General features: G+C 42.0%; 1 protein-coding gene across 3 annotated transcripts in view; it reads right to left on the bottom strand.

Moving 5' to 3' along the window:
• Positions 1-26269, bottom strand: part of SOBP (sine oculis binding protein homolog) — a 182003-nt gene that overhangs the window by 126285 nt on the left and 29449 nt on the right. For all 3 annotated transcript variants that reach the window (XR_010793650.1, XM_066613159.1, XM_066613164.1), the window contains exon 4: positions 11157-11308. Coding sequence is in view for 2 of the 3 variants with exons in the window: in XM_066613159.1 (XP_066469256.1) it covers positions 11157-11308 (152 nt within the window). In the remaining variant the exon portion in view is untranslated. The remainder of the gene's footprint in view (positions 1-11156; positions 11309-26269) is intronic.

The raw sequence follows: 26269 nt of genomic DNA, 5'->3' as shown, positions 1-26269 counted from the left end.
CCCCTATACCACATTATCATTTTGTCATTTAAAAAATAACAACAACAATACAGATCAGGATGGCTGGGTCAGATAATCATTTACGTTTCCTTGCCTGACAAACAGCAATTTATGTTTTGTTTTTGATTTATGCCATTTTGGTTGATTGTAGGTTTGATTAGGCTGTAAACAAAATAATTTGTCATCTTTTTTATCCACTGTAAGATAGTGCAAAGCAGCTACAAGGTCAAGTGTAATATATGGCCTGACAGCTTTACAGCCATTGCCTTTCTACAGACCTTTCCACATTCTTTAACTTCTATATTGTTTTGAGAATTTCTGGACGCTTTTCGTAAAAAGCAAAAGAACATGCAAAGATAAAACCAGTTAACTAAGTAATATAAATTATTCAGCACAGCAGCAAATTAATCTAACAGTTAAATCAATGGGTCCCTGAAAAAGATGGGTCTTGACTTGCCTTAGAGAATGCAGGAGGCCACACAAATTTCACAGAGGAGGAACTTTCAAGAAGCCAGGATCACCATAGAAGAGGCCCTACTTCTCACAGCAATCAATCTGGCCTCTCCATGAGACAACATCCAAAGTCCAGTTTCACTTACAGATTTTAACTGCAAAGAGTTTTTATAGTAGGTAATGTTCCCTGAAATATTCAGGACCTGGGTTATTTAAGGCTTTGAACAGAACCTTGAAGTGGACCTGGAAACAAGCTTGCAGGCAATGCAAATGTTTCAAAATATGAAATGCTGGTTTGAACCTGTCAATAGGCATAGAGCAACATTTTGTACTAGCTAGAGTTTCTGGAGCATTATCAAAGGTGGTCCCAAGTATTCTATAGTAACCCAAACTGTAAGTGGTCATAGGTGAATGTCAGTGAACTGATCTCTGTTTTCCAGTAGCATGTGCTGCTGGTGTATAAACCAAAACTCACATAAAAATCATACAGGTCATAGCAACTACCTGGGAATCAAGGAGCAATGCTGGGTCCAGAAGCACCATATAATGAACCTTATAATGAACCCTATTCTTAAGGAGAGAACAATCTCATACAGAGCAGGTATTTTTACAGCCAACTAGTCCACAGGCAGCCCAATCCTAATCTGCACTGGCACAGCCAAGTTGTATGGCCTGTGCTGTATCCAGCATAGGTTCGAAGGAGGCTGGCAATCTCTTCAGGATAGGGAGATATTTTTCCCCTTACCCTGTGTTAAGCCCCAGTTTGCCCTCTAGGGCTTCTCGGATCTGCAGATGTAAATCTGGAAAGCCACTTCCTGGGAGATCCAGAAATGGGGTTAGGATATGGTGAAGGAGACTTCTGCTGATCCCAGCTCCTCCTGGACCTAATACACCCCTGTTCCACACCCCCCACCCAGAAACATCCCCTTTCCACCTCCCCACTACCCTTACCATGCCCCTGCACTGGCTAGCATGAGCCTACCTGTTCTGTCTGGTGCTACTCCTGGATGCAGTGCCAGCAGGCTGGCACAGGCTTTTGCACCAGTGCTGCTGGCTCATGAGTAGTCACAAATGTGCTTTATGGCATGTTTGCAACACTCTGAGTTGGCACAGGGATGGTTTTGCTGGCTCAGGCAACCATGTGGATTGCACAGTGAATTCTGAATTAGATGAAACGGAGACATGGAGGAGGGGGTCATCAGAATACTGATGGCACTAAACCCTATGCTCTTGGACAACCTCAATCAGAGGTTTCATACAGATATGAAAAAGCATGGAAGACAAGCTGCAACTCTAAGGATGACTGTCATGGGGAGCAACAATAGTATTCCAGCCTCTTGAACTTGCCCTCCAGAAAGTAGTGGAACCACTACAATATGGTGCCTCCAGTCCCCAATCCGAAGGATGCCAAAACTAATGGAACTGAATGTTACTAGCTTCTAATTCTTTCCCAGGAGAATCACCAGTGTCATACTTTTCTTGTCTCTCTCTCAGTAAAGATTGTTCTCCAAGGCTAACCAAAGCAGTCAATTCCAATACCAGACTTAAATGGATACAAGTAACACAGGCCTTCAAAACTGAGGGTCAGAAAAGTTTTTCCCAAACTTTATGGTGTTTTGATATGAATTTGGGGTGTTGATTCCAAAAATTGCATCTGTTTTGCCCTATCACATCTAGTTTTGGAGATATAGTATAGCCTCATTAGTGAATGGTTCAAGCAGCTTCCTCATGAGGAAGTCATGGAATAGGCTTAGGATAGGAATAGTCCATGGTGCCAGTCTGAGCCATTGGCTGAAATCCTAACCACACTTTCCTGAGAGTAAGCCCCATTGAACAAAATAGGACTTACTTCTGAGTAGACCTGGTTAGGATTGTGCCCATTGGCTACCAGTCTGCAGTGTACCTCTTGTGGTTTCTTCAGCAGAGGGTGTCCAGAGAGATTAGACATTAAGTCTACTGTGGTTTGCTGTGGAACTTGGACATTGCCTTTTGGCATGCCAAGCCACATGAGAGGCTATGAGAGAGAGGGATGCAAGACAAAGGAAAAGAGGGAAGCAGGTGGGTTAAGAGCAGGAGAGACGAAGGGAACAGATGGACAAGGAATAGGAGGGGAGAACAGGAAGAAGGAGCAGAAGACATGAATAAGACAAGGCTGACCAGAAGGGGAGAGTTGATGTGCTATGTGCCTATGTGAAAATTTTATATACATACATGCACGGGAAGGGGGAATATCCGCAAATTCACTTATCCATGGATCAGGTCCATGCCCCATGCATCCCTTTCAAAGACAAGGGGAGCAGAGCTCCTCTCACCTCTGGGAGTGGGGGGAGGCATTCACCCATATCTGTGGTTTCACATAACCATGGGGGGTTCTGGAACTGAACCACTGCAGATATGGGGCATGCCTGTATGTCTATATATCGTGCCATTCCCAGATACACTGGAAAACAAAATCGTTGGTTCACCACATCAGATAGCTTGAGAAACACAGCTGTAGGAGACATTGTTATGGATAAGGCAGGAAACTGTGCTGATTGATCTGCAGTAGCCAAAATACACTGCTCCCCTTGGCTGCAATAGCTGTCAGTCACAGCCAGAAGAAAAAGTGAAATATCACCAAAAGAAGCAGGATTGGGGGAACTACTGTATTTTAGGTCTTCATTACATATTTTTATTTATAATTTTAATGCTACAGAAAGTCAGAAGATAAACCTTCCTTTTGTATACAGTATAGCCAATAGATATGTTGTTCCCCTTACATTCTTGTATATAAGAAAAAAAATCTCCAAATTCTAGCTTATAATGAAACACTTGTAGTTGACTCTGTATGAAAAGTTAATAACACACACAGATAAAAGTGTCTGTTTATCAGTTATGATTTTTTGTAAGTCAAAGATATGAAGGAATAATAAATGCTATGGAAAAATCTTTTACACTATTTGCCTCAGGGTAGGTGAACTTGTGTTCTTATCCAAATTTGTCATTGGTATTCAGAGACTGACTATACAACATACAATCCAACTAATGTTTACCCTGAAGTAAGTCCCACTACGTTTACGATGCTTACTTCCTAAGAAAATAGATTTAAGATTCCAGTCTATAAGCATTATCTAGTCAAAGTTAAGCCCTTCTAAGTCTGCAAAGCACTTGCATTTCTAAGCAAATGCTAAATTTTCTCATAGAAATTAATGGGACTGAGGGCCCAATCCTATCCAATTTTCCAGCGCTGGTGCAGTTGCACCAGTGGGGTGTGTGCTGCATCTTGTGGTGGAGGGGCAGTCACTGGGGCCTTCTCAAGGTATGGGAACATTTGTTCCCTTACCATGGGGCTGCATTGTGGCTACACCGGAGCTGGAAAGTTGGATAGGATTGGGCCCTACGGCTCTCTAGAGAGAGAGAGAGAGAGCGCGCGCACACACACACACACACACACACACGTATATTAAAATGTACAATAGTATATTTGCAGCATACAGTGTTATAGTGGAGGTGCTTTAGAACATCCATTCTCAACCTTTTTTTTTTGCTATAGCTTATAGCCCCTTAAGAGCTCGTCTCTGGTTCCAGGGGCACCCTGTCCAACAAGGATACATTCTTTAATGCCCCAAACCATTCAGTGACTTAGGGTGCAATCCTAACCAACTTTCCAGCATCAAGGTAAGGGCAATGCAAGTCCATGGTAAGGGAACAAATATTGTCTTACCTTGAGGCCTCCATGACTGCAGGATGCAACAAGTGCCCCAGTGGCACAGTAATGCCAGTGCTGGAAAACTGGTTAGGATTGCGCCTTTAGAGTCTAAGGGCCCAATAGTATCCAATTTTCCAGTGCTGGTGCTGCTGTGCCTATGGGGTATGCACTGCTTCCTGTGTTGGGGGTGCAGTTACAGAGGCCTCCTTAAGGTATGGGAACATTTGTTCCCTTACCCTGTGGTTGCATTGCGGTTGCACCGGTGCTAGAAAGTTGGATAGGATTGGGCTGTAAGTCTGTAGTCCCTTCAAATGTGCCAGGGCCGCCCAGGGGATCATATGGCTCCAGTTGAGAATGGCTGCTTTAGAACAATTTCTAAGCAGTTGTCATAAATAATCTGACTAAAATTAATATTTGCAGATGACAGTTGCAATGTGTGGATGGGGGAGATGTGTTAAACAGCCAGGTCAGGCAGAACTCACCACCTCTTTTTCCTTTCATCTGTATCACATGGTTCTCTAAATAACATCACAAGGGGATTATAAAATCCCACCAGCTTTAATCACATGTAAGAAAATCACCTAAAATGGTAACAGGTGAGGGATTCCAACAAAAAGCTCCATCTTTTCTTCTCCACTCTGGGCTCCTTTAGTTACTTTCCAATGCCACCATATATTTTAAAAAAACTTTCCCTTAGTAACTTTGTAAGGCATAGGTGTGAAAAGGATCATGCAACCCAATATTAAATTGAACCAAAAAACCAAATTTATTTTTTAAAATAATACAATACTTTATTAGCTGTACCAATGCTTATAAGGTTATTCTAATAACAATTCAAAGAATGACTACACCCTGTGAATGGTTCAGTTCCCTAGGTAATTCAGGTAGCCAATTACCTCTTCCTATTTTCATCCTAGCCACACTCACACACTGAATGGCGTTCCTGGAAGCAGGGCTAGCCACTGGGGACGTGGCCTGAAGGCCTCGCACCAAGTGGTGAGTTTGGGGTGGTGGTGAAATGACAAGGGTAGGTGCCCTACACCCCATTACTGCCTCCTCTGGCCTGCTGCTAACAGAAGTGTTCCAGTCTGCAGGGATGTGCCAATCTACTGTGGTGAGACTCGTGTCTAGTCCCGCCTCCCACCCACTTTGACTTGACTCATGCAGGAGTCTTAATGGGCAGCCTTTAGGACTTGGCAGGAGACTTTTTGGGGCTCCATTTGACTTGAGTCAGAGTCTTTTCAATAAACAAGTCAGGTGCGGCTCTGCAGAAAGCGAAGCTGCTGGCCGTGTGCGTGTGTAGCAGAGTTCTCATTTAACACTCCCCTGATGTCCCCATCCCATCAAGCTTTGCTGTTCTTTAAGTGAGGGTAGCAGTGCAGAAAGCGCCGATCAGTTCCTCAAGAACCCATGCAACAAACCCACCCACCCCATTCAGATTTCAACTCCCGATTCTACCCTCATAAGGAACACCAAGCAGCACACCACAGGCGAACCAACAGGGCAGAAGGGAGGGAGGGAGGAGGCATTCCAGCTCTGCACAGTAGGAGGGGATGGGCAGTGCGAGCACGGGGACAGAACTGGTGGGTGGGTAAGCGCAGCCAGGAGGCTTATGACTCACTCCTTTGCAGCTCTACTCAGAAAGACTGAATTTCATTGCTGGCAATAGGACTTCCTTCCAGGTGACTGTGGAAGAGGATTCTAAGACTGCACATTCATTATTCCTGAGGAAAACACCCAAGTTCTGAGTCACTTCCAGTTTCAAAACACACTTAAGTTAGTCAAGGGTAATGTGTGTTTTGTGACTTGAGTCAGAGTCTTTCAAGTCGAGTCACGTATCCGTGCCAGTCTGCACTCTGATCCTCTTCGCATTTGCTCAAAGCAAAAAGAAGAGGTTTTGGGAGGCAGCAGCCCAGAGGAAAGGGGTGAAAAAACTTTCTGAAAAACGCTCCATCTCCCAGCTGCCCAGGAAAACAGCCCAGAAGTTTGGGAGGTGGACCAACCCACCCCTTTCGCTTGCCTCCAACTTTGGCTGCCCTATGCACAGCCCCCTTGCTCAGTCCAGGCCCTGTTTGAAATTACTTGGAGGAGCAGAGCATGCTGGGCTCCAAGCATTCTCTGTTGGTTCATTTCAATCAGGACCCAGGTGGAACAAGGAGGCTACAATTCTATGAAAAAAACCTACACAAGAATTGCCCACAGAAAAAATGCCCTAACCCTAACCCATTTAATCTCTCCATCCTAACCCTAGTGGGCAAAGTTTGTGTGGACTTTTTTCATGTGGGTTTTTTTTTTATGGTTGCCACATGCAAAGTTCTTTTTTTTTTTTAATGGGAGGGCGTGGCAGGAGGAAGAAAGGCAGCATTTTATGGCTACCTCAGGCAACAGAGCCATTAACCTGAGGTTCTGTTCAGAAACAAAGTTACCCTTCAATTCCATTTCTCCTGAAAAGTTGCAATCGACAGATCGATTGATAGATCAATATGTGCACACCTTGCAGAGCATTTTAAAAAGCATAAATATGGAGGAAGTCCTGATGGGTCATAAGGTACCTGATAATTAGCAATCAATAATTTATGCCTTTTTATTTTTGAGGAATAAATGAATATTGCTTTGCTATTTTTTCCAGCTCTGTTAAGAGCTTACTGCTGCACTTCTTAGTCAAGGCAGGAAAGGAAAGTCTGCCTAGTACAATCCATTAGGAAATCCAAGCCATAAATGAAATGACCACAAGACCTATCAGTTAGCAGAAAAGCAGCAGCTGTACATATTTATTGTAACACAACACTATATTGTTGCAGAGATGTGCTGTTTAAAACATGCATAAGGCAGGTGAAACGTGACCATATTACTCCTGTTTGAAAAATGAGAAGGTGTAGAGTGATATAACCTCAAATACATAAATAAACATTAGACTAATGGAGAAGACAGGTACAAACTCAATCTGGTACTAACAGTTTAAAGGTCACTGCTTAAAACCTGAAACTACTGCCACCTTGCAACTTTGATCTCACACTGTATTTTTCAAGATCCCATCCTAGAACTCAGACAACGAAGTGCACAGCAAGAAACATAAGGGAATCCTGAACTTTACTGCAGCTGCCTACTCTCAAGAACAGAAGGAAAAATGTCTGAGCATTACACCCTACACTTGTTCTGAATAGACTGAAGATAGTGAAAACAATTCTGCTCCCAGCTACCCCCATGAAATCAGACAGTTACAAATGTGGCTGATGGACACAAATAAATTTTTTCCCCAATTAAAAAATCTAAGTGATCTTAGATAAAATTCAGGCACCACATATTTCTGTCCTGAAGTAACAAATTGGGCTTCAGCGGATTTACAATGCGTTTTTATTCAGAAGAACCACTTTGTTCAATGGGACATACTCCCTAATTTAGTACCAATTCAACATGTCGGCTGGGACAATAGGCCAATTGTAAGTCATCAGAGGTTGGTGAAGTCCCCCATAGTGGGTCAAAGAAGGTTTAAGAACCCCCTTCTCCCCATTTGCTCACTACTTCACTCCCAAATTTGTTTTTTACCTAGAAGAAGTGGTCTTTTACTTGTGTAATTTACTCTGCATATTTATACACATACACTTCTGTAGTTTGTGTATAGACACAATGTGTAGTTTTCTCTGGCACTATACATGAACTTGCCTCCTGTGAAAATGTACTCTAGAAATGGTGCAGCTGAACAAACTGCACATCAACATTCATAGGGGGAATCTCAGCATTCAAAGTTTCATCCTAAGAACACTGGCAAGCATGTTCCAGGCCTCCAAATATTTATGGAAATCTCATTGCAGGAATCAAGATGGAATATTTCGCTGCATAAACTTTGATTGCTATAGTAGCGAAGCAGTATTGAAACACACAGTTTGGTAACCAGTTTTGTCTTTGTACTGATCTGCTTTGCTCTTTGTCGAACCACATCTTGTTTCCCTAGGTTTTGACTTAGCACTGTTTCTGATACTGAACCGTAACAGACCAGGGTTTGTTTCTGAGTGTACATGGAGCCACTGTCAATTCACAGCCCAATCCTATGCACATCTATTCAGAAGTAAGTCCCATTAGTGTCAATGGGGCTTACTTCCAGGAAGGTGTGGATAGGATTGGGCTGTCAGGCTACAATCCTATCCACATTTTCCTGCGAGTAATGCCCATTGACTATAATGGGACTTACATCTGAGTAGACATGCATAGGATTGGGCTTTCAGGTTCTCTAGCAAGCTTGATTACATATCAAATACTTACTGTTGTGTATACACCTAAAATATTATATGCGAAGAGATTCTTCATGCTTAGTGAAAGCTATTTGTCTAGTGCAAATTATAGATTAAACACATGTAATAACTTTTCCCCTTCAATTGGACTAACTGGGCAAACTAGGCACCTTTGAAAGTAGCATTCTCTTATATTTAGCAGGAGAGGAGCGGCTGTCCCTCTTCACCATTCTCAAGCACCAATGTATAGTGCTATCCTGTGAATATTTATTCAAAAGCTGGTATTCAGTAGGGTTTGCTCTTGGGAAAGTCTGTATAGGATTGCAGTCTGGGTTAAACAATGCCCTATTTCCTCACACACAAACACACACACACATCTGCACAAGCACACAGGTATGCAGGCAGACAGCACTCTTTTGGAGAGAGCCATAGAAAGATCTCTGTTTGCTTCGCATCTCCAACCTTCTGGTTTGTTTAAACCAGAACAACATCTACATCTGGAGATGTAGAAACCAGCAGATTTAGATAATGCGTATCAAAAGAGGGCTATTACAAAATCACCACTGCCATTTGGCTTCCTTCCAGTTTCTTTTGAAAGAGCAATCACATCTTTTACATTTTTCACTGTTCTTCTGAAATTGTTGTCATTTTTAAAACAACATATCGCACATAGTTTTGAGTGGGACAGCACTTTTAAATGCCCAGCTCCTCTGTCTGTAAATCAGCAGCATGTTAAACATGCTCTGGTTGGTCATTCAACTGCCTTGCACTTGCACAAGACTTCTTAAAGTGGCTAGAATGTGGTCTTATTGGTAGTATCCCTTTCAGGATGTGAGTCCATAGGTCCTTACTATGGAGTTGTTACTATTTACTTTATTGCAGTTTTAATTAGCATGCATTCATTTACCAGAATTGTTGATTTTAAAAATCTTTCTGTTTAAAAAAAATTGTTTCATGTATCTCTTTCCATACATACAAATACCAGCAGGCGCATCCTGTCAACCATCCATACGCAACAGTCAAAATTCAGTCTACAGACCACATATAGTCTGTAGATTACATATAGTCAAACTATTAGCTCATGCCTTTATTCTTTCTAGGCTTGATTTACCAGAATGCACTTCTTCCTGGGTAACCTGGTTTGAATTCCATTGATTGCCTTGCACTACTCCCTGCTTGCCATTTTTCTCAATTTTTATTTTCTTAATTGGCTTCCTTTTCCTTATTGCATTTATTTGAAACGTTTTCTGTTTGCTTATAAATACTTTATACGCATTTCTTCCTAATGTTATTTCTCTTCTTCGTTTTTGTGCTTCCCTTTGACCGTTTAACTTCTAAACCAAAAATGTTTAGTTTGATATCTTTCTCCTTTTTTGCATGCAGTGCTGTATCTCTCAAGTGCTTTACCTGTGGTAATCAGGACTGGCCTCCTTCTTAGTCCTTTAAATAGTGACTAAAGACTTGTTTATGTACTTAAGCCTCTGCTGCCTGATTCTTTTCCTTTTATTTTCTTGTTCTACTATGGCTTTTGTATAGCACCTAAGTTTTTGATGCTGTTCTATTATTTTTATCATTATTACTTATTAAAAGTTTGATTCTTCCACTCACCTGTAAAAGTTTCAAATGACCACACTGTCATAAATACAGAAAGCATTCAGACAAAGATAATCCTTTGTAGAACTTATATAGGTTGCATAAAAATTCTGTTCCCATTATTTTTTTTATAGCCCCAGTATTATCTAGTATTACAATTGCCTGTCGTATCATGATAAAAATAAAATTGTATACAGTTCAGAACAGCCCTACACTGGTAATGATGTTTTAGGTACTACTAACACCACTCAGTAAATAAACTTAAATCTTTAATAATATGTACTTATTCATTTTTGTTTTTTTAAAGGAGAAGCGTAAGAACAGAGGGTCTTCTATTCATTGGAGTAAATGGAAGAGATTTAAATGACCAACACATGGCTTTCTATCAGGCCTTAGTCACAGGTCTGATCCTGCTGCCACTGCAGTGAGTGACAAAAACTTTGTGGATGTTATCTAAGTAGTGAAAAAGCACCATAAGTGAGATCTGTTTTTCTGCTGTTCCTTGATTTGGTTTTAAGAGTCCTTCAATTTTCCACAATACACTGGGCCTTTTGTATCTGTGGAGGATGTGTTCCCTGACACCACCACCACCCCGCAGATACCAATTTCAGTGGAATATAGAATCTGCAGGCCTGAAAAAACAAGAAGTGCCTGTCAGAAGGCTCCAGTAGGCTTTCTGAGGTGCAAGGACGCCACATGTGACTCCCTGTGCCTCAGAAGCCCAGTTGGAGCCTTCTGGAAGACACTTCCAGTTTGAGTGTGAAGTCATGTGAGGCTCTCCAGCAGCATTGGGTATAATCCATGGGGGATGAATCCATAGATAAGGAAGACCGACTGTAATCCTTGATGAATTGTAAAAAGTGACCACAAAATCCCTAAGCAGGTTTAAATGGCTTCAATCTCAAATTCACACAATATCATGCATAGGGACTTCATGGCCACCCCATAGGTGCAATTAGACTAATTTGGGCTCTTATTTTATAGCACAGTATCAATATCCTAGCCTGCTGATGCATTTGTCTTTTTGGACCTTAAGCATCTGGCTCGTACCTAGGGCACACTTTTCAAAAATCTTCATAGTTCAGTGGAAGATGTAAACAGAAAGCAGGAGGAAAAAGGATAAATGGAAAGAAAAAGGAATTGTAACATCTTAGCCCAAATTAGAATAGAGTTCTGCAATTCTATTGTCTTACCTTGTTTCTCTTGAAGTATGCTCTTCGACAAGCTGCAAAACACTTCTCACTGCAAAAGCATTTAACTTCACTCCCCATACTCAGAGAATAGCGCTTGATTCCCACTTTCTGGCACCAGGCACACATTATTTGTACATTTGACACATCGTCTTCTGCAACAAAAAGACAAGAACAGTATTTATACCAGAATGAGCATCCTGTCAAACATCCATACGCGACATCTCAAACATCTATTTCAGTCATCTCCCTTTCCCATATCTACTTCTCTGCAAGCAATAGATGTTCACAAGTTTATGTTTATCTGCTTGTTCCTAAAGCAGCTGGTGATAAGCTGCTTCCTTCTTCAGCTGTCAGGAAATGATTATCAATTTTGTAGATGATCCAGTGCAATGTAAGGTCTTATTCATCATTGGAAAGAAATCACTGAATTTTATTTTATTAAAATCAGTAGTTAACACTAAAGAGTATTGTAATATTTCTCTTATCATTCAAAAATATCTATTCTGCATAATCTGCTGGTGGAAGTCAGGATGTTTTCACAAGTGTGAAACTGAAAATAATTATAATGGAGTTCCAGTGATCATGAAATGGTTCTGGAACAGCGTCTAGTGTGGCTGAAAAGGCCAATTCGGGAGTGACAATCCCTTCCACACTGGGAGCAAGTGTAGTGTGTCCCTGGTCTGTCTCCCTGGCTGTGGGCCTTCCTTCTTTGCCTCTTTGCCTCAGCCTGTTGGCCAAGTGTCTCTTCAAACTGGGAAAGGCCATGCTGCACAGCCTGCCTCCAAGCGGGCTGCTCAGAAGCCAGGGTTTCCCACTTGTTGAGGTCCACTCCTAAGGCCTTCAGATCCCTCTTGCAGATGTCCTTGTATCGCAGCTGTGATCAACAGTGCCCTTCATGTCCTTGTGGAAAGATCTGATGATGCTGAGGAGCCTGGGTGGACATCCGATCCTGGGGAGAATCTTGAAGAGGCCGTCTCTGCTGACCAGGTCAAAAGCCTTCGTGAGATCTATGAAGGCTATAAAGAGTGGCTGTCGTTGTTCCCTGCATTTCTCCTGCAGTTGTCTAAGGGAGAATACCATATCAGTGGTGGACCTGTTGGCTCGAAATCCACACTGCGATTCTGGATAGACGCTCTCTGCAAGTACCTGGAGCCTCTTTAGTGCAACTCGTTTTAGTGCAACAAGTTTTGCACTAACTTCTGCATAATTTATTGCATTACTGATATCATTTATTGCCTTGAAATTAATCATTAAGGCTTATATTTTTAAAGTATCCCTCAAATTTTAAAAGCAAAATGAGAAAATGTTCAAAATTACACTCTTAAATGAACAGAATTTCACAATCATGGGGAATTTCATTTTAGCTCTAATATAAAACACTGTGCTCCCACTCAGTGAATCCTAATTACTTGAATGGGTCCAAGGTCATTATTTTGTGATCAACCAGAAATTCTGGTCCAGTAACTAAACAGCTGTCAATCTACTGCCATATAGATATACTCATATGCAAGATATATTATATATTTTTTCTTTTCCTGCTACCTATTCCTTATATGCAAATTACTTAAATTATGTGATTTGCATATAAGAAATTATGGAATTATTACTCACATTTATGGAATGTAGTTAAAGCAAGCTCAGATCTGAACAGCAAGGTACGATATTGTTTTAACTGTGCACTGGATTCCCATAATTAGGGCTCACTGGATGTGCCATTGTATGGCATATTAGCTGATTTTGTTATTGATTTTGCACATTTCCAAAGTAACTTTAGTTTGCTTATAGGATTTAGGGAAGCTGAGCCACTAGAAGCAAGAAGTACACCATGTCAGTGTCCAAGAAGGAAACATTTGAAATACACGTGCCCACTATCAAACTCTCTTTGCCACAACATTTACAACCCTGATACTTATTGTTTGATTGCTTTAAAGATGCCCAAAAGACTAATTACTAAACTGGTTTGTAGTCCATGCACTGTGGACAATTCAAGGTTCAGAGGATTTGTCATAAAGCTGTCCTATTCCTCCTGTTAAAGATTTGTTTTGTAGCTCTGCTGTCATAATTCTGCAGAATTATCGGCAAACTAATTTGAACTAAGGCATTTGGCTCCTTTTCCCAGCTACCATAACTCAGAACTATGTGCCACATTTGATTCATGCTAACAGAATAAACACTGCTAGTTTAATAACATTTTCCACTCTCAAATTGTGTTATGATTTATACTTGTCAATAAAAGTTGCATGATGTTGACAATGAGCTTTTAGATTTAATCAGGCTCTTCATCTTTAAAGGTTGTGTGAATGTAGTTTATGAACAGAAATTAAGTTGTTTTTTATCATTCATCCTTCTACAATTCATGACTTCTGCCAAATAATGCATTTGTAAAGTCAGAAATTTTAGGGCAAGATGTAACAGAGAACCAATTTTATGGAATGGCTTAATTCAGTCTATTCAGGAAAATGGAATGGGGAAGATTCTCATTCCATGAACAAAATGTGTTTGCATAGAAATCCATTCCATGAACACTGGAACTCCATTATAATTATTGTGCTGCAGAATCCTTAACTCTGTAGGAAGCAGCGGGGGGAAGTGGCATTCAGACATCACAGAATGAACCATTTTGCTGCACAGCTATGGCATGCAATCTTGGTCTGGAAGTTACTGGTTCAGATGTCATGATGACTTGTAGTTTGATAAACTAAGAAATCATGAATTAAGCCCTACATGTAAGAGGAGGAAGTGTTCAGCTTATTCTGAGCATTCCAAACTTTAGATCTGCTTTTCAGCAGAGCTAGAGAGGTAGAGACAGTCGTGGCGCCACTTGGCTGACGGCATGTGACAAAACTCTGCCCCAAAGCCCCCCTCCATTGTTTCTTTCACCTCCTGATGGGACATTGGGTGCCACCAATACTGTGGGTTCAGTAATAGGCCTGCCTAGGTGCCCACAGATATGTGTGAACCCTCCCGCCAGTGTCCAATCTTGCTGACTCTTGATACCGTGCCTGGACAGAGAGATCTCTGAATGTCTGCTTGAGACTAGTAAAAGACTGGATGAGAGTGAATGAACTGAAAATCAATCCAGACAAGGTAGCTTAGATTTGGCAACTCACTGTCCAACAGGGAAGGGATATGTCTTTGCAAGATGAAGACACACTTTCCCCAAAGATTCAGGTATATATTCTGAGAATGCTCCTATCAGCAGTTCCCAAACCTTTTAGCACTGGGACTCACTTTTCAAAAGGACACTCTATCAAGACCCACCTAGTTTTATGGGTCTAAAAAACAGGACAGATTGCAAGATCTATCATCATATGCTCTGGATAGGATTGGGCTGCCTGGTTACAATTCTCTGCAAATTTATCTGGGAGGGACAGTCTAATTCTATCTGCCCCAGTGCCCAGGGGAACAGCAGCACTGAAATGGCTGCCACTGTATCCTATGGGCGTCAAAGCAGCTGCAGGAGTCTCCTCACGGTAAGGGAGTGTTTTCTCCCTTACACCAGATAGAACGTTTTCTCCCTTACCCCAGGTAGAACGCAGCTGACAGCAATAAGACTCCTTGGATCTATGCCTGCAATCGAGTGGGTACAGAATCAAGGAGGTTCATGTTGGGCTTTCTGGAAAGGAACACAGGATATGGTGGTCGAAGCTGCTGCTGTCTCCGTCCCTCTCCCGGGCCCAATACTCCCTTCCCCTGCCCAGTTCCACCTTCCCTTGCCCCCTGCCTTCCCCACACCCTCCCCACATCCCAAAAAGCCACTCTGCCACCTGGTGGAGAAACATACTTCCAGCCCAGCACCAGTGCACCTTGCTCCCCGGGTATTGCGAACATGCTTTATGGCACATTTGCAGCACCCACAGCTGGAGGTACGCACATACTGCTGGTATTATGGCCCATAAGATTGGGCTCTAAGGGCGCAATTCAGACTGGTCCTTGAGCTGGCCCAAGTCCTTTGCACCAGCCCAGAGTTGTCACACTTTTGCACCATTGTGTGTGGAGGGAGGTCAGCACATGGATGTGCACAAGCCAGCTCAGCATGGACCTGAACCCCACGCAATGCTAGCCAAGTCAGGTCAGCGTGGGGACTTGGGGAGAGTGGGATGGAAGCATTCCGAGTGGGGGGAGGGCAGGCAGTGGGTGGGCCTGTGGTGGGCTGAAGAAGAGCGGGGGATAGGGCTGGGATCTGAAACTTCAACTGGATCCGGACCCCACTCCTGGGCAACCCAATGCAGTTCCTGGTTGCTCGGATCTGCACCACCTCTTTAGGTGGTACAGATCCGAGTAGCCCCCATTGGGGCTGCTGCAGCATTAACTGGGATAAGGGGAATGCATTCCCCTTCTCCTGAGCTGAGCTGCAGGCATTCCCAATCCTGCTCTGGATACAGGGCAGGCAAGCCGTCCTCCAGCACAGGTTAGGATTGGGCTGCCAGTCCTAATGAACATAGTGGGACTTACTTCTAAGTAAACATGCATAGGCTAGCAATCTACCTATTATATTAGCTGGGATATTTTTTAATTCAATTTTTCAATGTTTATTAGTACCAGCAATTGAGGTTGCACAGGTCCAAATTTCCCCATAGTGATAGCTAGGGCTTACCCCAGGACAAGGGGACAAATGTCCCTTTACCTTGGGGAGACCTCAGCCTGCTAAATTCCCCGATGGGATGCAGTGCAATCTGTGTTGGTGCTGCCGCATCAGCATGGGACAATTTGCACTGGATTGGGCTGTAGGTCAGCAAGTCACAAGCAACCTGACCTTTAGTACGTCATACACCTTTGGTACATTGGGCAACAACTGATGGTGCAGCATTTTACAATGGCCCCTGGCCTGGAACAAGATATTTTAGATTGCAGCTCTTAGCAAGGAACAGTAGCAGTTTTTCCACTAGTCTCAGTAGCGTTCGAGTATGATGTGTATAGCCAATGAATGGTATGATTTCTGTATGAAGGTTGCCAAGACTGATTGAGGGGCAAGTGGGGGAAGAGCAAGGCATATTATGCTTGTGGATTATATTCTTATTGTTTAAATACTGAATACAGACATGCCTCCATATCAGCGGTGATTCCGTTCCAGAAACCCCTGAAGTAAAGTGAAACCAAAGACACAAAGGAGTACCCCCCAACCTCCAGATACGAGAGTCTTCTGAGCCCAGCAGGCTCAGAATGCTGGGCTCAGAATGATTGTTAGAACTAAAAAAAGCTACTTCCAGTTTTTCATCAAAAACAGAAGTGATGTTTTTAATGCCTTATAGGGTCAGTCTAAAATGGTAAAAACAAAATAATACCGCAATAACATGAAACTGAACTTATAAAATGAAAAAAACACAATATCCTGCTCAACTAACAAAGTAACACTGACATGTACCTATTAAAGTGGCTGTGGAGCATCTGTGATCATCCCAAGTGCTTCTGACTGTGTTTCTAAGCCCCTGACTCCCTCGGAGCTCTGCTGCTTTAACTGACCATAGAGTCTTCTGAGCATGCTCAGCAGCTGCCAAGGAAAATGCATGGAGCCCTATGAAAAGTGAAACTGAACCACAGTGCGCATTTACTCATGAGTAAATGAGTTTGCATGAGTAAATGTCATCTGCAAACTCATGAGTTTGCAGACGATACCAAACTTTTCCGAGTGGTAAAGACCAGACATGATTGTGAGAAGCTCCAGAAGGATCTCTCCAAACTGGTAGAATGGGCAGCAAAATGGCAGGTGCATTTCAATGTAAGTAAGTGTAAAGTAATGCACATTGGGGCAAAAAATCAAAACTTCACATATAGGCTAATGGGTTCTGAGCTGTCTGTGACAGATCAGGAGAGAGATCTTGGGGTGGTGGTGGACAGGTCGATGAAAGTGTCGACCCAATGTGCGGCGGCAGTAAAGAAGGCCAATTCTATGCTTGGGATCATTAGAAAAGGTATTGAAAACAAAATGGCTAATATTATAATGCCGTTGTACAAATCAATGGTAAGACCACACCTGGAGTACTGTGTCCAGTTCTGGTCGCCGAATCTCAAAAAAGACATAGTGGAAATGGAAAAGGTGCAAAAGAGAGCGACTAAGATGATTACAAGGATGGGGCACCTTCCTTATGAGAAAAGGCTACGGCATTTGGGCCTCTTCAGCCTAGAAAAGAGATGCCTGAGGGGGGACATGATTGAGACATACAAAATCATGCATGGGAAGGATAAAGTAGAGAAATGCTCTTTACACTCTCACATAACACCAGAACCAGGGGACATCCACTAAAATTGAGTGTTGGGAGGGTTAGAACAGACAAAAGAAAATATTTCTTTACTCAGCGTGTGGTCAGTCTGTGGAACTCCTTGCCGCAGGATGTGGTGACGGCATCTGGCCTGGATGACTTTAAAAGGGGATTGGACAAGTTTCTGGAGGAAAAATCCATTATGGGTTACAAGCCATGATGTGTATGTGCAACTTCCTGATTTTAGAAATGGGCTATGTCAGAATGCCAGATGCAAGGGAGGGCACCAGGATGAGGTCTCTTGTTATCTGGTGTGCTCCCTGGGGCATTTGGTGGGCCGCTGTGAGATACAGGAAGCTGGACTAGATGGGCCTATGGCCTGATCCAGTGGGGCTGTTTCTGTGTTCTTAGTAAGCAACTATGCCTTGGTCCAGTGGTTTTCAGACTCTCCAGGAATTGGAATACCGCTGTAAGTCCTTGTGGGGGTGGGGGAAGGCAGCGGGGGGAAGGCAGCGGCGCAATTCCCAGGATTGCGCTGCTCAGGGTACTGCAGGGGCTTAGGTGCACTTACCACAGCCTCCTGCAGCCTCCTGGGGGTGCGGGGAGCCCTGCACAACCGTCTGCAGGGCTCCCCGAAGTTGCAAAAGTGAAAGTGGAGCAATCACGTTCCACTTCCGGTTTAGCGGAAATGAAGCGCGATCGCTGCACTTTCGCTTCTAAAGCATTGGGAAGTCCTGCAGACAGTCACACAGGGCTCCCCACATTTCCGGGAGGCTGCAGGAGGCTCTGGTAAGTAAACCCAAGCCCCTGCTGCCCCCTGAGCGGCACAATCCTAGGGATCGCGCCGCTACCTTCCCCCCGCTGCCTCCCCCTACCCCTGCAACTTAAGGGGGCAGAGGCCAGGGCCCACAGGCTGGGGCATCGTGACACCCAGTTTGAAAAGCCCTGCCTTGGTCCATTGGAAAGGACCAAGAGGAATGCAACACCACCAGAATTGTCCTGATCTGATGAATGTAAGTCTCAAAAACACTCAAAAAGGAAGTCCCTCCCTCCAAGCTAATAAATGTATTGAATCCTATGGAAAGCAAACTTGAGCTACACGTTCGCATTTACTTGCAAGTAAGCAAATGTTTAATGGCTCCTTGCTACGTTGGTGTGTTTTTTTTTCCTGTGCTTTAAAACAATTTGGTTCAAGTTGCTATCATCTCAGTGTTTTAATTTGGCAATGTTTTAATTTGTTTCTGTTTAGCAGCATTAGGTTCATTGTAGTTGTTCATTCAAGTAACATGCAAATCTTAAAAGACTCTTGTAAGTTTAATTTAAGTCCTTGACTGTGTAATTGTACTCTTTGGGGGTGTTTGTCTGTGGTGTGTTTTATACCTGTTTTATTCCTGTGGACATGACTGCTGACAGCCACAGACATGAAACACATATATATTACCTATATGACAGTGATTAACACTGATAAAAATGCTTTGAAATATTAGTTTGGAATAAAAACAAAACACCACTTTCGGTTCACCTTTTTTTAGGGTAATACTGCTATCTATTAAAAAATAAAACCGTTATAGACTTACAAGACATAGGGAGGCCTACTTATATGGCATAGGGAGGCCTAGGGAAGCCCTCCAGTTTTGGCAGAAACGGGAAGTAGCTTTTTTTTAAGTTCTAACAGTCATTCTGAATTCAGCAGATGAATGCGCAGCCCCTGCTGGGCTCAGAAAACTCTCTGGAAGCAAGGAGAGCAGAGTTCACCTCCAGAGGGAGTGTGTGTCGGGGCGGGGGGCTATGGACTCTGTGGTTAACTGAAACTGCGGATATGGGATCCGCAGGTACGGGGGCCCTTCTGTTCACAAAATGTATATGTGATCCTCCTGGAACATCCATTATTAGTGACTACAATTGTGGGATTCAAAAGGAAAAATCATGCAGGTAGCTGTAACCAAATTCTGGTCTGTTTCATCTATATTTGCTTTCTCGGTTCCAGCAGGTAGAAACAAGAAACAAAAGCAACATAGGTTCAGTCAAGCAGTGTTCTGGCTTCTGTTTCCAGATAAAACAGATGCATTTGTTTTGTGTTGAGAAAGCAGATGATAGATACGTTTTGTCAGATGAAAGGAAAACAGAAATAGGGTCAAGTGATGTCATTTAGTCAGAGGAAATACAGGTGACAGGGAGGATCAACATCACAGTTTGTTTATGTCATTTACTTTTTTTCCATAATTTACAACATATATATAATTCTCGAAGCTATTAGGATGGTTTCTTACAGTAGAGTAACTTCTACCGCAAACAGATACACAGATAATTTTTTTCTAACTTCAAAAAATAATAGTCAATAATAGTTAAACTGCAGTTATCAATAGAACCAAACTATAAATATATAAACAGAAGCAAATCTGAAGCAATTGTGAAGTTAGTCTTTCCAAGATACCTTCCCATAAAATTAAAAGACAGTCAAATGCTATACCAGCCATTTTCAACCACTGTTCCATGGCACACTGGTGTGCCACAAGTGATCCATAGGTGTGCCATAGGAATTTGGGGGAAGATGATTTATTAGTAGGGCCAATGGGGTTGCGAGGCCACCACTGGCAGCAGAGTGTGCCTTGTCAATTGGCAAAAACCTGGTGGTGTACCTTGACAATTTTAGTGCCTTGTCAGTGGGCCAGCCATGAGATGAAAAAGGTTGAAAATCGCTGTACTACACCTTCATTTGCCATCCTGCAGCACAAATCAATACATTCACACATACCTTTTAAAACCACAAATAGTTTACTCCAGTAGTAAATACTTAATCTCCACAGGTGCAGACACAAATAGGAACAGGAATAATTTAATCCACACTGTGGCTACAATCCTGTTCACATTTTCCTGGGAGTACGCTTCAATGAACTCAGTGGGATTCTGAGTAGACAGGCATTGGATTGTACTGCAAATTGGTAATACAAATAGGAAAAAGAAGTGTTTGACTACTACAGTTATCACTTGAGTTAACTTCTGCTGTTTGAAAAAATGTGAATGTTCCCTGAGATAGGTTAGTAATATATGTGACATGTCACATATGGCATGACAATTGTCTGACAGTAGCTAAAAAACTTGTGATTCACCACCATTATAGCCACAACTTACAGTTATAGCAACAATTTGGAATAACCAGGAATGAGATGTAGGGACAAGAGAGCAGAAAGATATCAAGAATCCAGTCAATTACACCAAAAGTGGAAGCGCTACCAAAGATCTCATCTTCTGCAGATTTAGACACATTCTATACACATTTGCCTGGGAATACGTTCCATTGGACAGAATTGCACTGTTAGAGTATTACTGTAATAATTGCTTCTGCCAACTTTATGAATGTTGCAGACAGGAAACTGGAATATGCAACATAGGAACTGCATCACTCTCATTACAATAACCAAGGCCAAACACACTCCTTTGTTACTAGTGATAGGGGACTAACAGCCCAATCCTATGCACACTTTCCTGGGAGTTGGCCCCATAGACTCTAATGGAACTTACGTCTGAGTAGACATGCATAGGATTGGGCTGTTATTCTTCTACAGAACAGTTATCATTTTTGGCACTGACTACTGTAAGAATATTCTCAGTCAAAGTTTCTGATTGAAAGTACTGTACTACAGATTCTAATCTTACCATTCTGAGTTAGATAAAACTATAGCTTCCTTAAATTATTATTCTGTGTTTACAAAACTAGTGAAAAAAACACCACTGATAAGACTTATTGTATGCCATCCCGTCAAAACTTAAACTGAATACTATATCAAGGTTTCCTGCTAGATACCTATCACATTTCCATGACACTGTATTTAGAACAGCATGTGTAAATACAACAAACACAATTGTTTAAAAACAGATACAAAAACTGGGATTTCAACAAAATATATGGACTTAAAAAATATATATATATAGCAATGGATATCCAAACAAGCTATTTCTAGTTAGAAAATTAGGGCACAATTCTATCCAGCGCTGATGCTGCTGTGCCAATGGGGCATGCCCTGCATCCTGCAGTGGGGGGGCTCCTTAAGGTAATGTTTATTTCCGTATCTCAGGACTGCATTGCAGCTGCATCCGCAGTGGAAAGTTGGATTGGTCCCTTAGAATGACTGCTTCTGTTCTGATGCCTTGTCAGCTCTTATACCCAGGAGTTATTCAGAGAGTTCAAGAGTTGTTTTGCATACTTCAGGATTTTGCCATTATAGGTGAAAGCAGAACTTCCCATGACTGATGTAGAGATAGTGTTTATGCACGTGTCTCCTTATGTTTTCCAGCCTGTGTGTGTTTCATAATGAACAATGTAATAAACACAGTGCGTTCACAGTGTTAAATCATGCTCCCACTGGGAACAGTTTGTATAACAAGATAAAATTATCACATTCTAATAACTAAATATGCATCAGGCAAAAGCATGCTTCAATTAATCATCAAAAGTTTGTAGTGCCATTTTAAGTCTTAATTAAGAAGAATGTTTGGTGTGCCCTCCCCTTTTCAATCCTGAGCAAAAGAACTATGCAAAAAGCTGTTACAAAAAAATAAGCGAGAATCAGTTTGTTCAACTTCCTCTCGTGGAGTACCATTTTGCTTTCCATCCTTAATTAGAATACGGTGAACGGTATGAAAGCATTTTAGAGTTTAGCCCCATTACACAGGCATCCCTGTGTAGGCAGCCTCTGTTTGCTTAAAAGAATGAAAACTTAAAAGTCTAGCTCTCATCCCTGTTTATTTGTGTTTTAAGAAAAGGGCAGCCCAATCTGCTGTAAATCCCCATGCATTGATGCAGCAGTGCCAATGGGGTGACTGCTGCATCCCATGGGGAGGTTTGGCCTCCATGTGCCTTGCCCCACAGTAGGCCCCTGCTGGCCCAGGTATACTCAGGCCTGAGCCAGCAAGGTCACTGGTGTAGCTCCTTGTGAATTCAGGAAGGCAGATTGAGGACAGGAATAGGGTTAGGTTTCGGCATGCACTGTTGCAGCTGAAACCACCCCCTCCCTGATTCCAATCCACTCTCTTTCCTGCCCCCATTGCAATGCTTCTGTAACATCTAAAGAAGATGTGTGCCGCTATCCTTATATTCCACATTTCCCCACCGTAGTACTGGCCAGGGATGCAGTGTCATTATAGAGATGCCAAGACATGACAGAAACTCTACCAAATGTTACAGGGTGAGGAAGCTCTAAATGCAGTTGCCCACTGGCATACAAATGGGGGGACCAAGGGGACTGCAGGCCCTGGGTGCCAAGCTGCGGGGGGGGGGGATGACACCATTAGTGACCAAAATCGCTAAAATCGTGATTTGTAGGAATAATACCATCATGTTATATACCATTCAATGTGTAATTTACAGCAGAATGCCCTGAAAAGAACTGGAGTGAAATATCTCAGTTCTATCAAACATTATGGCCAAAAAACCAGAAAACAAAAATGCAACTATCTTATGTAACAAAAAGTACCTTTTCTGAACTCAAAACGGATCAATGAGACTGAGTGTTTGAAGAGTTAATGACATACTATTGTGACACAGCATGGAACCAATAAGGTGTTAGTAAGGTGACACCCTGGGGGGGTGACACCACTAATGACCAAAATTGAGGAAATCATGTTTTTTAGTAATAATGTCATAATGTTATATACCACTGGATGCGTAATTTACAGCAGAATGCAATGAACCAAACCACATTGAAATATCTGTGTCCTATCAAAAGTGATAGCCAAATAACCAGAAAAGAAAAACACAACTGCCTTATGCCACAAAAGTGGATTTCCTTAACTCAAAACTGACCAATGTGTCTGAGTGTTCTGAGAGCTAATGAGGTGTTATTGTGACACAGCATGGAACCAATAAGATGTTATTATGGGTCAGCTCCCTTTTCCATATATTAGAGCTAATACTAAAACTCCTATTCAGTTCTTCGAGTGTCATCAAGTTGACCACTTTTTTTTGTTGGTAACTGATTGGTTGGGTAACGTATTCTGCTCTATAATAAAATGAATAAAGTTAATGGGGTTATTAGACCGGGTGGCACCAACCCTAGTGATGCCATTGGTGGTAAGGTGGGTGTTGTGCTCTGGCCTAGATGACTATTAAAGTGGATTCTAAACATTGATGGTGGACTATAGTGTATCAGTGGTTATTAACCATGTTAGATACATTGAACCTCCAGATGCAGGTGCAGCATGTCACTGAGTTAGGGACGGATTCAGAGTTTGTATTTGGAAGGGGGGGATGAGCCCTATCTTAACTTCAGAGCCCAAGTCAACCAGGCAGGTAGACCTGGGCTCCTGGCTGAACTTGTGCCTCTGTGGCTGAGGTTTGCTGGGTGGGTAGACCTGGGCTCCTACCTGAACTTGGAGCCCAATCTGACTGCCCCCTGTAGCAGCCTCTTCCATGTGGGTAGACCTGGGCTATGAGTTGAACTTTGGCCTCTGTGACCTCTGTGGCAGGTAGACTTGGGTTCCCATCCAGACTTGCAGCCCAGATTAATTAATTTTGTCATATGGGGGATTGTCAAAAATTTATGGGTCCAGATGCCAAATGACCTTCATATGCCACTGCAGTTGCCATTTTGGTAGCTGGAACATGCCCTATGCCTCTAACTCACAATGCACAAAAAATCCTGTTTCTATATGTCCCAAGGCCAAAATTGTTCGTAGTGCATGAGTAACTTGCATGAAGCAGTTTGTGGGCAGAGCATGGGTAGAGAGTAGAGTAGAGCCACAGCTCTTAGACCCATCTGTGACACAAGGTAGGACACAGTAGTTTATCTTTGTCACTCCAGCACCAGCAAAAACTTGTACCAGCAAATGAATACAGCAAGGAGAAAGAGGGAATTTAAGAATATTTATTTAGCTGTGTTCACTTTGTGAACAATTTTGTTGAAAAGTGTTATATAAATATTCTTTTTCTTAATGGTGGTGATGATGATGGGATGAAGAGGAGAATTCTACATTGCCTTTCTCATATATTATGCAATTACACAGACCCTGAATGTGCTTTGTGCTCTTGTGCTTTGACACAGATGACACAGCAATGTTCTGGCATACACTGGTTCCAATTTCTGAACCAGAAGTCAGTTGGAATCTACCTTGCATAAAGGATACCACCAATCCTTGCCCCATAGTAAGTATAGTAGGAGATTGGACAAGGGTGCTGTTTTTGAATTTATTTTCACATTTTTTTGCTGCCCTTCCTCCAAAGAGCTCAGGGTAGTGTACCTATTTCTTTCCCTCCTTTTGCCCTCACAACAACCCTGTGAGATAGGTTAGGCTGAGAGATAAGGTTCATAGCTAAGCTTCCTGGGTGATCTTTGTCCAGTCATTGACAACAGAACTGAAAGCTATAATTAGTCAGGATAATTAGTCAAGATGACAGCCAATTTTATCAGGTAAGGATAAATTTTAATTAGTGTGCCTGAGTGTGAAAAGCATGCTTATTTATTTTTTGCAGTTTCTTTGGGTTCTGGTGTGTTACTATAGTGAGGAAAAATATTAAAAGATGTGGTAACATTTGTTATTCCACAAGGCAACCATATTGAGGGCTTGGTAGTAAGCAAATGTATTTAAATTTAATCAATGAATCAATTAAAAGGCAGTTGATTAATTAAACAAAAAGTCTTTACACGGTTATCAGTCTTTTTATTCAATTTCCTTATCAGAACCTAAAAAGCTTTTTTCATTTAAAAAAAAAACAACACATCTCTAAAGCTGAAACTTTAGAGATTGGAGTTGACCTTTCCAATATATTGACTGTTACTGAAGTAATTACAAGCATGCCCCCATATCCGCGGGGGGGGGGGGTCTGAAACGCCCTGCGGATACTTGAATCTGCAGATATAAGGGAATGCCTATCCCCACCCTCTGGAGGGTTCTCTGAGGCCAGCAGAGGCCACGGATGTTTCGAAGTGAAAAATCTTTTTTTTACAGCTTTTTTAAAATTGATTTTTACAGCAACTTTTGCTGCAACACCTACCTATTGTACATACACACGCATTCCATTACTAGATAATGTATACTTCCGCTGTAGAAGTCTGTTCTTACACTGAAGTTATAAGAAAAATGTTCCTTAAAAGGTTTAAAATGAAAAATTCGTTATATATGCATTATGGAATTACTGTCATGGTTAGATATAACATGTTTTCTTTCAAAAGCTAATCTCTGGAAGAAGGCTAATCTCTCGGCATGAAAATCTTCCCAGTTTATGTTAAAGTACTAATTTTGGAAAACCACTACAGTATGTTTGTAATTTTTTTTATATCTGAAAACTGTACATTCTGATGACTAGCTTAAAAAATGCCGGAATCCATAACAAATACTTGCATATATTTTACTCAATATTTAACCTTGAGAGTATATAAACGCAGGTTCTAAAGGGGAGAAAACTCCCTTCCTGCTTGTCAAACCTTATACAGACCATGATCCCAATCCAGCAAGGGAAATCCACACATGGGAACAGGTTGTTGCGTTGTTTCCTTGCCTGACTGGAAGCCATGCACAGAGGCCAATGCAAATGTATTTGGATACTCGTTGGGTCAAACATTACCAAAAAACAGCTTGAATTCCATCATAACTGCATTCAGCATGGTATTGTCATTTATTTAATTTGTACAAATTCATCATCAATGTTGTCATTTATATAATGCCAACTGTAATACAGGACAATGCACAAAAATAAAAAAGACTGCCCATAAGCTTATAGTGTAATAAGTTAGATGCACGCAGAAGAGAAATTGGGAGGTAAGAGATTAATGTGCCAAGTGCAAACTGAAACAGACACAAAGGCAAGAGAAAAAAGATAAGAGAAGAAGCGGATCACATTGACAATGAAAAAACATTCCAGACATGCTGGGTAGCAAAATAAAAAAGGGCACAGCCAAGAAATAGCATGTGGGTTTG

The sequence above is a fragment of the Tiliqua scincoides genome, chromosome 1 (assembly GCF_035046505.1).
Source record: "Tiliqua scincoides isolate rTilSci1 chromosome 1, rTilSci1.hap2, whole genome shotgun sequence".
NCBI lineage: Eukaryota > Metazoa > Chordata > Lepidosauria > Squamata > Scincidae > Tiliqua > Tiliqua scincoides.
This window is presented reverse-complemented; position numbering and strand designations above follow the sequence as displayed.